Source organism: Leuresthes tenuis, unplaced genomic scaffold (genome assembly GCF_036924035.1).
Source record: "Leuresthes tenuis unplaced genomic scaffold, fLeuTen1.0.hap1 SCAF_2, whole genome shotgun sequence".
NCBI lineage: Eukaryota > Metazoa > Chordata > Actinopteri > Atheriniformes > Atherinopsidae > Leuresthes > Leuresthes tenuis.
In genome coordinates, this window is record NW_027325356.1 from 8,738,954 (window position 1) to 8,754,571 (window position 15,618).

Consider the following 15,618-nt stretch of genomic DNA (forward strand, 5'->3'; position numbering starts at 1 on the left):
GATGCAGCGTCTTCTCGAGCTGAGGTCATTGAGCAGTTCGCAGGACAGATTGTCTCATAAAAAGATTTATTTTTTTTTTCCAGCCCAAATTTACAAAGGCAAGTTACAGAGTATTGTATAAAAAAGAACCATGGTAATGTACACTTTACACAAACTCCTGAAGGGAAAGAGAACAGAGGAGAGGGAGAAGAGTTCTGAATTTCTCACACAGAAAGAAAAATGAAGACATTGTAAACATCCTTGCAAGCACCGGCACTGGTGCTTTGGAGGGGGTGCGGGTGGAGGGGGGGTGGAGGGGAGGAGGTGCGTGACAGGAGGTGGGTTAGGAAAGGACAAACGAGCAAGTGTCTCTGTGTTTTCACAGAAGAATGTTCGACTAGGCACCAATTGAGACAACTGCTGGCCAATAAATATACTCTTCACCATGAAACAAATACAGTCCTGCAAAATACAAGAGCCAAGCACTTTCCAATATGTTGATAGCAAACATTACTTTTCTGGCTTTTCATACACTTTAGAATAAATGATTTTCACTGGGCTTTGTTTACTACTGAGATAACATTACTACTCTCAGAGAGAGAACAAATGCACTTGTCACAACCATTGTCTGATAAAACTATATGTACTGTATGCAGTCTGCTGGTACTAAAACCCACTGACTTTAATGACAACATCACAGCTGCCTAGATTACCCTTACAGATTAAGTACAAGTCACACACCACCACATTCAGCTTATTCGAGTCAGCCATTCTTCTTTAAAATGCGCACAAAGTCGAAATATATACCATCTTGAAAACTTTCATGGGACGTGAAACTGGCAACGCGTTCACTTGGAATGTTCAAGAACCTCGAAATGAAGAGCTGCAGTTTCTTACTCACGCAAAGTGTCCCAGAGAACAGCTAACTTCCAGCTTCAGAGGGTGTCAAACGAGAGACTAACCGTCGGCGCAGGGAGTCGGTGACAAAAGGAAAAAACTACAACGATGGGAACACTAAAGTGTTTGTAAAAACCAAAATCGAGAAAATCAAATTTAATGACAACATGTCAATATTCTACTGTCATTACAATGCTTTAGAGGAACATTAAGACTGGTCACAACCTACAACAGCATGGTTTAACCTTCAACAGTGCCTTATCCTGAATGAACCTCCACAACACATCCAGCCCAGAGCAGAAAATGTGCTTCTTTTTTTTTTCTTTTTCTGTTTTTTTTGCCCACCAAGAGAAACCCTGTGAAATCAATGCAAATAGCATATGGATAGAATTTCACTTACAACCCCTGAGGTATAAGAGAGCTGTAATTTAAAGCCAAGATGGGCCTCTGGTCGAACAGGCCGTGCTGACAGAGGCTTTTTGTGTCGACTTAAAAGTTAACCAGACTGTGAATTTACAGGGAGGGACCACCTGTTTGAGATCCAGAGGAGCGCCTGGAGCAATGTGCTGCTTTCTCAGCTCGTCGGGCAACTTTAACTCTTCCTACTTCAGTCATGCGTGCACGATCGAGGTCCCATTACACTCGATTTACCATGTTCACGTTGCTTCAGGTTACATTTTCACTGGCTCGCACTTCCTTTTAATTTAGATTCAGCTGTCGACATCCGACTGGTTCATATTTGTTTTGTAATTGCAACAGCCGGGTCCTCACATGCACTTACTGTGGATTTAATGTGCCGGTGAGCAACGTTACTGCACAGGCAACATCTCAATGCAGGAAAAAAAAAAGACAAAAGAGCTAGTCGCTGATTCATATAAAAACAGTCTGAGGTGACTCTGTGTTATGGTGAAGCCACATGAGCAATCGAAGCGCTGAGAAAAGTACTGCCAGTGAACAGTGGCCTAAATATCACACTGATTTATCACCTTCATCTGACTGAATCGGTGGTTCAGTACTGCGCACACAGCCGGTCTGACTGCACACAGCATATTGGGATGAATGGAGATGCGAACCAAGCTTGCGATCAAGTAAATTAAGAAAAAAAGAAGACAGAAAAATTAGAGGCAAGACAAGCATAACCTACGCGGCAAAGAAAAAGCACAGAAGATGTCCAGGGACTGCAGCAATAGTAATGATCCGAGCACATAATGGTAAATGCTGTGAAGGCTGAAAGCTATTTAACAGTTTTTCAAACAGTTGCATGCTTGGGTAAATATAAACATTTATGCACATAAAGGTAAAGATAAAAGTCTATATTACAGCAGAAAAATACATGAGTGAAATTTCACATTGTTTACAGGAAGCAATCAAAGTGAAAGAAGCACAATCAGAGGAAAACACCAAAACCCGCACATGTGGCCCGATGCGACAACGACAATGCCCCCCCGTGAACTTATCGCTTGCTGATGTGGCTTCACTGTTTGAGCGCAAAGACAGATGTAACCGGAAAAACAGGACCAAACCAGCATCAGACACATTCAAAAGATGAGCACGATGATATGAAAGAGAAGTCGAGCGTTACTGACAAAAGAAAACATGAATAGTGTTTATTCTCCTTTGAGGTGTGTGCGGTCCCTTCGCAAAACATGACGACATCATCCCTGAAACAAGACGTGAGGGTTCAAAGAAGATGGAAACTGATGACGATGGAAGATGGAAAAACTTCTGTCTCAGGCTTTTTAGTCTCTGAAGAAAGCAGCTGTTGCCATATTCCCTCTCCCCACGAAATATAGCCAAACATTTATCAAGTTAAGGATATACTGTTGTCTCACGGCATACGATCAGCCAGTCTTTAGTTTAGTTTGACTCCTCTTCCCCCATCAGCCACCCGGCTTCTCCATAATCCCCTGCCAATTTCTTTCTGCGTGACCAAAAACAACAAAACGACAATGCAGTCTGACAAAAAAGGAAACAAAAAACCCAACATAAGCTGTTCTGGCAGTCCAATAGTCTCTTTTTGCATTGCGTTTGTTGACAGTGCAAAGACTAGATAATCAGCGGGTGGGTGTTTCCTCTGCGTGAAGGGGCAGAGAGATGGCTTTGAACCTGGGTTACTATCAGTCCTGTTACAGTCCACGGCTGCAGAGTTTGGGGTCTTTTACGAGGGGAAGAAAAAACAAAACAACAACAGTCTGCCTTGCCTTGGGGCAGAGGAACTAAAAAATAAAGATAGAAACACCATTCAACTGATGTCTAAAAGGTAACAACCAGGAGATCTTGTTCACATGTGAGCCAGTCACATGAATCTTTGCAGGGTTGAGGTGTGACGGTCGGGTTTCCCTGTGAGAGACACAAAGGAAAGACTTAATAATCAGCAGATTACTTACTCATCTTCATTAACAGAATAAACAGAAAGAAACAGGTTTCTTTAGGATTTGCTGTTATTCATTTACATGCGTCAAATGTTGCATTTTACTGTATACATCCAACTACAATCACATCAGATTCCCCAGAACCTCGACTTTAAAAAAGCAGTTCACATTAACGACTACACCACAGTGATAAAATAGTATAAAAACATTAAACTGATCTGGAAGGAGCCACGAACATTTAGCTAACATTAGCTTTAGTTTGGGTAGATTTAGACTTAATTGCTGTTATAAACTGTGATGTGGCCCTGATTTTTCAGGCCTGGGGGGTGGGGGGGGCAGTCCTCTTCTTCTTTAGTAGGCCCACAGGTTAGGGAAACTTTACTCACAAAACACAGTGGCTTAAAGTAAAGGAAGGCACACAGAGTAAAACACTATGATAAGCTGCTTCTCATAGCAAACAAGTGTTGCCATCTTTGAAAGTTTTTGGTGTTTATGGCGGTTTTACTGTCAGTTTCTACACATAGTCTGTTTTGGAGTAATTCTTCAATGCATTTTCTTTTCAAATGATTTTTAAGTTTGACTTTTGTTTGTCCTTGTGTCTGCGCTCCTCTCTGTTCTGGTCGTTTTTGTTTTACTGTGATTCTTTCAGCTTGTTTTAGGGCCATTTCTAAAAAGCTTTAATAAGGAAATGTGTAGATTAGCTAAGGCTGCTAAATCTGTTCAGGTGTTTTCAAAGGTGGCATTTTAATCTGGCACAATCTAAATGTAGTGTCCATTTAAAATAAAATAAAAACTGAAATTAGGTTGCCTTAAATTCTGTTCAGGTAATCACATATTTCCACAACCGACATGAAACCAAATGACTGAACATTAAAAGCCCCATAAAAAGCAGAACTCAAGAGTTTAGACTGTATTAAGTTTCATCTTTCACACTGTCAGCTGAAATCAGATTTATATTTCAGATTAACTGCAATTTAAAAGAGCTGCCACTAGATGTCCCTGCAGGCCACAGAGGTTTTGTGTCTTGGCGGGCTCATTCAATGTCTCCATTATCAGCACTGTGATCCACTTGTCCTCAGAGGACCTACTTAGGATGGATGAGCTGAGGGCCTAAAAGCTGAACTGCATATTGTGTTAGACTGCAGCAGGGAAACGGGGGCTTTGCAGAGACATGACTTGGTGTCTTTGTAGTTTGCTGCCTTCCGAGTCCACAACATAAATGTAATGAGAGACTACAGCAGGGTGATTTTTGCACTTCCTCCTAGGACAGAGAGACACCCACTGCTATTTTACTTAGACTTACAGTGTGAGCTCGGTTTACATCTTTCAGCCACCTGCATTTGTCTGGTTTGATAAACAATTGGTAGGCTTCGGTTTTGTTTCAGTGACACTCTTTTGCAAACATCTGCTGCAGAAATAAAGGAGCCCTTTGGAGAGCTGGGAAATGTCCATCAGTGATAATTCCTACTGTAGTTCATTATTTATAAGACTTATCGGCCATCTGCTATGATTTAAAAGTCCAATAAGAGCTGGTTAAGTATTCTGAACTTGCTGTAAGATCTTTGTTTAGTATTAATGAACAGGAGTGCAGTGAAAGGGTAGGATGACTGACTGACCTGTGGTGTAGGACAGGTCATATTGTCCTGAGAGCAGGGGGTATCCCAGGTGGTGATGGGAGGGCATGATGCGCTGGGAGGGTGAGGAGCGCGGCCGGTCCACATCTCTTTCCCGGTCCCTCTCACGCTCCCTTTCCCGGTCTCTGTCTCCAGCACCTCCTCGGTCCTGCTCCCTCTCCCTGTCGTGGGGCGGTTTGTCACCCACTGTGGGCGACTTGCTCTTGTACTGGCTGGCGTGCTGATGCAGGATATCCAGGGCTTTGGAGTCCGTAGCTGTTTTAGTGACCGTAGGGCTAGCACGAGATTTCTCGCTGCCTTCATCACCTCCAGCTATTTTACTCCCATATGGAGAAAATGGATAACCTCCAGGTAGATAAGAACCTGAGAGCGATAAAAAAATAAAATAAAAAAAATAAAAAAAAGTATGTTTATGTAATTTACTACTATACTAAACTACACTACTATATTATTTGGGCTAGATTCATCAGACCCTCCAGAATTTTGTGATTTACCACAAATTCAACCAATCCAAATAGTATTTGTATGAGCAAACAATTCTCCCAACCCCTTAAATATGTCTGAAGCAGATAAAGAACAAAGCAGTGCTATTTTACCCAGGATATACCATTCTCTACATGCAATGGTCCTACCCAGATCCACCGTTAAAAACTAGAACAATACAACTAATTATGATACCCCCCCTCAACGAGCTCCAAAGAGTTAGAATCATTCCATGCTGCTTTCAAACAACATAAAATGTGCTAGAAAAGACCCAATTTGATGCAGATAATTCAAAGTACAAATCTTCATAAAAACTTCCAACTTGGACTGATACACTCAGAAATCTTTATAACCATCATGTTTTCAAACTGCTATGCAAATTTTGAAGCCATGTTTACCAGCGTATTTACCGTAAAACATAGTAAAGGTCAATAATTAAATTATGTGTAAATCCATGTGAAACCATGTGAATCTAGCATAAACCTGATAAAGAAAAACCTCAGCAACCACTTAGACCAATGATTAAACTAAATGGCCAAACTATACTTAGAACCTGTCTCAGCTTTTTCAAATCGCATTTATAACTTGTATTTGGATTACATCCATGTCATACCTGGGTAATTCTGCATCATGACTGAGGGCATGCCCCTGTATCCCGGGTGGTTGGGGTCATAGCCTTGTCCATAGGGGTAACCATGCATGTAGGGCATGTAGCCTTGGTGCTGTGCTAGTGGTGACGTGAACTGCAAGTGGGGATTAGAACGAGAGTCTTTGCTCAGGGCTCGATGGTCTTCTGAAGTGATTCTGGGATCACTACCCTCTTTGCCATCCTCCTTGGGTCCACTTTGACTGTCCTTTGGCCTGGGCCTTTCTTCCTTTAATTTACGTTCCCGTTCCCTTTCATCTTTCCTTCGAAGCTGTTGTTGCTGGTGTTCATCCTCTGCTTGGAGCTTCTGGCTCTCAGGGTACTGCTCAGGAAAACAAAGAAAGTCAGCACAAAACATTCTTGCAACAGATTTACAAGGAGACATTTGAACACCGTTATTCTTAATACAGATTGGTATTTACCTGTCTGTACCACATTGCCTGCTCCATCCCAGCGGGACCTCTGGACTCCAGTGCTTGCATGGAGTCTTCCTTTACATGGTGACCCCCTTCAGTCAGTTTCATCTTTAGTCCCTCAGCTTGCTGGGACTTTGGATCCTCCCCCTTTATGCTTCCAATGGACTTAGAGGAAGGCTCTGAGGGCGAGTCCCTGGATTTGCTTGGGGGCTGCGGCATCTTTCCAAGGTCTGACTGACTTGGGGCTTTGGAGAGGCTTGGCAGCATTGGGCTCTTTTGTTTCCACTCCTCCTTCATGGCGGCTTCTCGCTCTTTCATGACCACGTCGGATTTCTTTTCAGCAGCACGATGCTGTTCAGCCATCTGTCGCTGCCGCTCCTCATACTGTTGCCGGTAGGCTGGGTTGGTATTCATCAAGTGGTTGTGGTAGGCTTGATCAGGGCTGTATGCATAAGGAGGGACATAGGCATACTGGTTGTAGTACAGAGGCTGCATGTACATGTTTGAACGCTGTTGGATGACTGAAGGTTGCTGTTGCTGCTGGCCAGGAACATTGCTGTCCGGTTTGCGATCTTCATGAATTTCAACCTTCACTTTTTCTTCACCTTGGTCCGGTTCATCATCCCTTTTCATCTTAGCCTGACTTTCAGCCACTGGTGCACCTTGATTTGGCCCCCCAGGGCTAGGGTTTACATAATTGGGTGAGTAGTACGTCTCATAACCAGCATAGTATGGGGAATCTTTGTTGGGTGTCTGGTTTGGAAAGAGCGCTTTTTTGACACTTTCCCTGATGGCTTGGTCCTCCGTCCTGACTTTGACTCCTTCTAGTTTCCCTTCACCATCCTCACCAGCATCTGAAATGTCTGAATATGCTGGGCTATTGGTTTTGACTGAAGAGTTGTCTGCACCATTTTGGTTTACCACATGAAGTGGTGTGAGAGGCTGTGGCATTCCGGTGCCGTCTATTCGACTGGCAACACCAATGGATGGACTTGGGGCGTTGTCAGAAAAGCTGTAAATCTTGTCAGCCTCAGCTTTCATGCTGGCCAAGCGACTCTGATGAGAATCTGATGAACCATTGAGTAGGCCATCCCCTTTATTCCCTTGATCACAAGGCTCAGAGTATGGTAGCTTTCCTTCCTCTGGTTTCCCTCCTTTTCCTGGAGGCTTAGGGCTGTCAGCATCCTTCCCGCCATCTTTTTTCTTTTTGTCTTTCTTCTTCTTGTCTTTGGAGCTACTTGAAGCAGGATCTCCAATGGCAGGGGGTTTAGGCTGTGTGCCTTTCATTTGGGGACTCTTGGGGATTCCTTGTATCATTGGGGTAAGCCCAGGGGAGGAATTTGGGTTCCCAGGAGGAAAGGAATACATCTGCTGGGATGCTGTGGGACCAGGGCCAATGGGACGTGGTGACTTCAAGTTTTTCTGGGCCATTTTATCTGCCTTTGCGCCAGTGCTAGCCTTTTTAGACTTATCTGATCCCCTCTTATCATCTAAACCATCATTACTGGCCTCATCAGTAAGGCATGGCCCATCCTCACAGCCATCCATTGGTGTACCTCCCGTCTCTTGATCTGTTTCAGCTATTTTCTTTTTACTTTGTTTTGAACCAAACTTGCCAGGAGATGGGGAAGGACTTTGAGCATCGAAGTTCCTCCCTTTTGGAGTAATTGAACGTGCAGGAGATAAGCACCCTTTCTGGGAGCTAGATGCTCCATTACAGTTTCCTGGTTCAGGGTGGAGAGTTGAGTCTTCTCCATATTCACTATCTCCGTCCAAGTCCAACTTTATGTCATCATCGTTGTGGGCACGGGCTTGATGGTACTTGAGACCATTGATGTGCTTGTACTTCTTGTTGCAGCCAGGGTGTGGACACTCAATAAGAACGGGAGAGGGGCAGCTGCGATCAAGGGGAGGAGGTAATGGCTCAGTCTTCACTGAAGGGATAGGGAGACCAGTGGGTCCAACACCTCCACTGTTGGAATTTGTCCTCATGCGTTTGTTGCCTTTGGTGTCCTCTGAGCTGGAATTAGGCTCCATGTCTGAGGCTGGTTTGGTCTTGCGTTTTCCAGCTGAGGATGGACTGGCCTTGATGTCCTCTGTGTTGCTGTTTGGTGGGGTGCGGCGCTCTGAAGGTGTCTGGCTGCCCCTCCGGCCCTTGCTATTCGAGGCTGCACGCGTCTTGTTGTTTGTGGCACCCTTGTTGTCTGATGAGTTGCTGTTCTCGTTGATAGGGGTGTTGCTGTTCGGTCTCATTCGCTTACCGCGACCACGACCATTTCTCATTTCCAGATCACTTGTAGGCGATTCACAAAATCTGCAGCAGTATTGAAAATACATGTAGCAGTTAGTCATGTAACTGTACAAATGGTTAATTTCACTCCAGTATGTGGCTGTTCACATACTAAATCACTTGAATGAAAATTCTGATTTTGATCGAATCTAAATGTTTGTTGAAACTGAATAACAATAATCCAATAAATACCCCCATTAGAGTTTTCCCATTTCAATAAATTCAAGGCATTCAATCAAAGCAAATATAATACTGGCTGTAAGGACAGTGATCAACAGTTAAGAATGTAACCAATAAATCTAATCAGTGGTGTAATAAGCTGTTTTTGTGTAACTGAGATGAGTGTGTAATCAAAATGTGACATTAGTTCTGCAATGCAAACCCATGTTGCCCTCATTATTCATCACTAGCTAAGCACAAAGAACCAAAACTTTTGATTATAAAAAGGAACAGTATCAGTTTTTTGGCAGCAGGAAAGATCTATGAAGGCCTTTCAGCAATACTTCTGAAGAACTAATTTTTATAGGTCAACCCTAATAACATGCCAGATTTTTGGCTACTTTCTAAGCCAACCTCTCAAGTTTGTATGATGAAGAAAGTTTATTTTTATTCGAGATCTCAAAATATAAGGTTATTTGTTTTTATGGTAATCCACAATTCCACTTCCTCACAGAGGAAATTCAGAAATTAAATAATAACTGTAAGGCCCATGATGACAATACAGACAGGCTTAGTTTTCTATAGAGTTCCAACACTGTTGCAAAAACAATAACCATCATATCAAAAACAGTCTCTGTCCTTTTATAACCTACCAATCTAATATTTTATGTCAGGGAGATAGCTTTCAAAATTAAAGTCATGTAAACACTTTTTGAAAAGACAACAATGAACATTCTAACTCATTTTTTAATCAAAACATTTAGTTATTCAAGTACCTAGAATAGCAGTATGGCCTTATCTCTCCAAAACAGTAATGTAATTATCTTTCTACACAGCAGTGAAGGTTAGCAGTCTGTGACAAAGTCAGACACAGGGCTGGTATGACTCACAGCTTCCTCTACAAGTCTCTCCAAACAATTTCAGCCCCAGCAGGGGATGTAAATACATCCGTAGTCTGACAGTGGTACAAGAATTTTAGACTCATTACAAACCCAAGTTTATATTCAGTCTGCTGAAAGATTTCTGAATTATTCATGGCGAGTCCATAATGTAGCCTTGCTGCAAACTGTAAGATGATCTTTGTGCAAATGCAAAAATTGCATATTGAGCATCTTGGTCATACAGTAGTGCAATACAGCACCTCATTTTTTTTCTCAGAGCAGTGCTTTAATCTTCAACCCCCCATTTCAATTAACGATGCATTTCATACCTAGACTTACATTTACACTTAGATACAGTGCATGTGTTTTAGATCAAAGCAAGTGCTTGGAATGGCACTTCACACACATATTTTGCATATGTAATTTCTGGTTATTTGCAAAGGAAAAATACCTAAAATTGCAAAAACACAATGTTATAGCCATAAGACTGATCTTAGAAACTGCAGCCTTTGTGATGGAGAATGTTATCCAGTGTAGAAGAAAAAAGCTCTTAGTCCAATAATTGGATTCTGCAATCTGGCTTGTTAGAGTAGCTTTCTATTTCCACTGCTGTCTCCTGGGACATCAGCTGCTTGCCAATGAATCCTGTTTCTCCAGGCTCAACATAAAGACCAACATGCACTCAGTGGTCCTGTGGCACACTGGCAAGTCAGTACATTAGGCTGCGTATGCTTGAACTGATGCTGCTACAGCAGATTCATATCACACAGAATATGAAAAGGTTAAAAGACTGTGTACCATGACTATGGATAGAGAGTATGCATCAGTGATTTCTGGCAATTGTGAACTCTTTTCTACCTTGACATTTACAACCCCCATGCTTGACGGTAAATTTAATAGCGCACTAAACCAGCTTTCTTCACATGAAGTGAGCAGAACAGGGTGATGCGTCTTACCTGGGGGGAGCCCAGTCATGTCGTGTACAATCCAACAGAGTGCCTACATAGGTCTTGTTTCTCCAGGTAACATTGACCACCAGCATGCCTGAGAGACAAGAAATCAGAGTTACATATTTGTTTTCTCTTCCACAAATCACACTGAAAAATGTCATATATATTTATCACTTCCTGCACATTGTGAAAAAAACATGCACTGAGGCTGTAGCATCTGTGAGGTAATCTTTGCCAAAGGGTGTCACATGAAAAAGACAGTTATACAAGTCAAATATGCTTTTTCTTAATCTTTACACAGTAAATCAGTAGGGGCGAGATAGACTGACACCTCCTAATAGTTGGAACACTCAACTGTGTCAGCATTGTAAAACCTGTATAAGATACTGGCAGAGGGTCTCGCTAAACACCTTGAGCTTACCAGGAAACAACCTTCTCATTTAAATAAGTTATCTCACAGCACATAAGATTTCCCTGAAGGAGAATCACTCGAAGGCAAATATTTCTTTGCAACCCTCTATCTCATTTTGCAGTTCAGAAATGTAATACCTTTGGGGGGGTTGGGGGTGTATGGATTGACGAATACAGCTTCTTGAAAATAAGCAACAAGCTCCAGGGTTTGACTGACTCGACATGAAGGGTTCAGTTTGACAGACTGTAAATGAGTGTGCAAGAAAAGCCTCTTGACTTCACTGGAATTGCTGCAACCTGTCACATTTAGAAGCTTCCGTGTTGCTATCTGGTCAGTGTGAATTTCGCCACACTCGTGTGAGCCACACAATCCGACCTGTGCGATACCAGATCTCACATTTAAAAACTAAAATTAGTTCCGGAGGTTCGTTTTGGCAACAGCGTGAGGGTCGTCATAAATTATGCAGATATGTTCAAAATTATCTGAAGTCCCTGCACTGCAGACATTTAAAGCAACACTAAAGAAGTTTATGAACCATAAAACTATATGCTTCAGCCTTGTTTTAAAGTACGTTGACTCTTTTTATACACGAATGTGCCCTAAAGCACCCAGGGAGTGAGATTGAGCAAACCACAACTTTGGTTTCCGGCAAAGCACCATAACATTTTGCTTTACAGTCGCTTGACATTTTTGTGGGCTTTTGGTGGTGTCTTTGTGGCCTCTTCAATGGGACAACCGCTTCATGTGTATGGCTCTGCATGAGCATGGCTCACATGTAGATTTGATTTTAATGAGAGGGGTGTTACATCCCACTATTATAAGGAGAACCAAAGTACAAACAGACAAGCTTATGTCAGTGTGTTACTTCGTAGTGTTACTAAGCACAAGAAATATATTTCATGTTAAAGCACAAAAACACGACACACAACGGCTGCTGTGGAGGCTGTTATAATCTGAGAGCACAATTTAAGATTGTGAATGATACGTTGTTGATTTTCACCTGAATAATAAGTCATTCTGCTTCAGAGATTTAGCACCAACAACTGTGCGCAGAAACATTGTGAATTTATTGCCCACACCATCCCCCTCACTGCCTGGTGGTGACCTCAGTTTGCCACTTCAGCACTGCAGAGAAACTGGAGGCTGCAGTGAGCTAACTTATCTAATGGCACAGGAATGCTGGCTGGCAGCTTCCATCCTCCCGAGCATTTTATTAGCTTAGGAAACCTCTCTTGCTCACCCCACTTTCCCTCTCTCCTTCACCCTAACCATCATTTCCTCTTTTCAATGGTATAACCATCCCTGGCTTACAATCTTTTTCCCTCCCACACACACACCAGTCACAGTTCAGACTTCATTTTTCTCTTGCTGCCTCTGGCATAAAACAGGGCACATATAAGGCATTTATATATGTTTACATAAACTTGGTGACACTTGGCTGCACGTCTCTTCCTTCAATCTATGGCCACAAAACATCAGCGCTTCGTCAAGGCTAGATTCAACTGCAAATGTCATCTGTGTGTATGCTGGGTAGTGGAGAGGTGCTCCAGTTCGGATTTCTGTCACATTAAAAGAACCCAGACCTTTCATAAAACGCCTTCAACAGCCCGCCCCCCCCTAAGCTCTCCAAACACTCCAACACAAAATGGCTCTGGCAGCTGGTTGAGGCAGGATGTAAATCAAGGCAGGGAAATGAATGACCAGCCTTTCATGATATGCAGGATATAGCCTTCCTTGTGCTCATTGCAGAGGGGGTTGGAAATTATACCATGAATTGTTAAGTCTAATGATTTTCGATTAGCATTCAGTTTTAATGTTTAACCTTCTTATGTGGCATTTTTCTTGTTTGATGAGAAAACTGATGCAACTCTCGTGTTTTTATTACGAACAAGAAAGCAAACATTTCACCCAATAATATCTGCCATTTTATGTGGATGTTAGTAAGGAAATGTCATTTACAAAGACTAGGTTTAGGCTACCCACATAATTAATTAATCAGCATTACATAATCTGTAATGCTGATTAATTAAATTGTACTTCAAGAGTTTTTGACAATGCGCATCCATAATAACACAGATGTTGATAAATCTTTGTCTCATCTTCAACAAAAAGGTGTTAACTTGGCACTCAGATTTTCCTTACGCTCAATCAGACTGACCGTGGAGCATCTCATAAGTCACTGAAAAGGTTTTCCACCATGACTCAGGTCTGAGCTGCGGCTCGGTCATGAAGGACTTTCACTGTATTGCTCTGAGAAAATTCCATGCTGTATGTGTCTGTGCATTAAGCCCTCCTGGAAGACAAATCCTCTCCACAATCTGACATCACATGTGCTTTGTGTTGGGTTTTCCAGAGGAATTTCCCTGTATTTCCCACAGCTATAACTCACTGTCTGCTAGTAAAAAAGCAGCCCACAGCGTCAGCTTGCATACGCTTAACTTCACGAAAACAAAGTGGATAATGGCTGATGAGAAGAGGTGCGGTGATCAATCTTATTGAGCATTTCCCCTCTAAATGGGTTGATGATTGATTGGCCAGAAATACTTGGGGGTGTCAGGAACAAAAATGTGCATAAACATCTAAATCACGATGCACCTTTGTTTTTTGTTTTTTTAAACAGAAACACCTGCATTTGGATTGGAATACTAGAACTCTACAAGCACATAAACAGGGCAGCCATTTGTGGTGTCATAAAGCCACAGCAAAATACCCAGTAAATCCACCTTCACCGGAAAATAGGCTACAGAGTCTGCTAGCTTTCAGAGACCTTATTTCCCCTGAGTGGCTTCCTTCTGGCCATCTTCCCTGCTGAAGCCAAGGAACTCTGTTATCCTTGGCTTCTGAATCACCTCAAATCTCTGCCTCTGGCTTTCTCTCAACGATAATAGCATAGTTCCTTTAACATGATGTGGGACACCTCAAGGACATTTGGAGGCTACGCAGCTCACATGACTTCATGTTCAATTAAGATGATTTTAAAAAATTGAGAAAAATGTATTTACAAAAGGGCCGAGTGTGTTTGTGATGCACAGTTAACACAAAGTAAACGTGACAGGTCGGGATGTTCTATAATAACATCATAATCTTTATTTTTGGGCATTAATGAAGAGTTTTAAGTTGCACTGAGATAAAATTTCTGTGATAGGTGTGAAACGTCAGATGCAATTATTCTTAACAGGAATAAGTAAATTAAATCATATGGTCACTTAAAAAAAAGTGCTTTTATTTTCATAATTTTATTAAGGAGTCAATACTAGCTTAATAAACCATATCAGAGAAGTTAAGAGTATCTATTTGGAAAAGAAGAAGGGCAGCCAGTTAGAAACGAAGGCATGCTTGGGGGAAGATTAACAGCTTGTTAAATAAAAAACTAATGTGTGCGACATGATTTATTTCATGTCACACGGTCTTAACTGGGCTTTCCAAATAGTTGATAAAAGAGGTTTAAATCTTGGCAATGTAAAATCATTCTCCAGTTAAATTTGAAAACTGAAAGCTGTGTGAATCTATTCTGCAATTTTCAAGCTGTCATCACACAGATGTAAATGTCATGTCTTTCTAAACATGGAAAGCCCTTGACAAAGAACTCACATGTTCCTCTGGCAGATAGCGAATTACACAAGAAACTTGTTTCTTTTCTGCACAAAAATGAGCGTATGTGGGTTTATTTCACTAAGGGCAGACCTGTTGAAAAGACAGTCGAAGAGACAGCAATTTATTTTTAATTTCTTCTTCTTAAGTCCCTTTAAGCTCAACACTGTCTGATCAACATTTAAGTGCTAACTGAACGGAGACGGATAGATTTTGTGTCTGAGAAGACAAACGCCTTTTTAACACAGGACAAAAACGCCACAAACACCTACCAACATATGGCTTTTTTTCTACAATGCGAAATGGTGCAAAAAGCGCTCGGTCGTGTGTAAATTGGCTCAAATACCGCAGCAGCAGTGCTAACATCAAATTAAGAAAAGACTGGAAGGATCCGTACATGATAGAGCTCCCACGTTCGACCGTATTAGTTTTTGAGCATCAGAGCTTTCTTCAGACTTGAGTTCTATACAGAGTCACCATCTTAAATACCCACAATCCATTAAGACATACAAGGATATAAATATATATACAAAAATTTAATGATAAAGAAAAAAAATACAGATGTGTAAAAATACAGGACATCAGAATTATATCAAAGAACCTATCTATTCTCAAATACTGTTCAGAAACAATAACTATAGTCAAAGGTCTATATAAACAGCCGTAATGATAATTTGTAGTCCCCAAAAGGAATTAGGTGATAAACGCCATCATATAAAACTAATTTGAAGAGGGGTGCACTCTTTCTATTGCCCAAGGCTAAAAAAAAGTATCACCAGAGACAATAACATTGACACTGTCTATTGTTTATTAGATCCAGCAGCCATTTTAGTGGATTATTGGATCCATCTTAAACGTCTTCCCTCTGGAAGTGGTGTAAACGTAGCACCTGGATGGAGGCAGCTAAT

At 41.7% G+C, this 15,618-nt stretch overlaps 1 protein-coding gene across 1 annotated transcript in view; it reads right to left on the minus strand.

The window, feature by feature from the left end:
• Positions 1 to 47: 47 nt before the first annotated feature.
• znf609b (zinc finger protein 609b) overlaps positions 48 to 15,618 on the minus strand; it is a 75,264-nt gene continuing 59,693 nt past the window's right edge. The window contains exons 4-8 of the mRNA XM_072380101.1: positions 10,714 to 10,801; positions 6,434 to 8,741; positions 5,979 to 6,333; positions 4,865 to 5,245; positions 48 to 3,216 (exon numbers count right to left, since the gene is read on the minus strand). Coding sequence (XP_072236202.1) covers positions 3,173 to 3,216; positions 4,865 to 5,245; positions 5,979 to 6,333; positions 6,434 to 8,741; positions 10,714 to 10,801 — 3,176 coding nt within the window. The 3' untranslated portion in view covers positions 48 to 3,172. The remainder of the gene's footprint in view (positions 3,217 to 4,864; positions 5,246 to 5,978; positions 6,334 to 6,433; positions 8,742 to 10,713; positions 10,802 to 15,618) is intronic.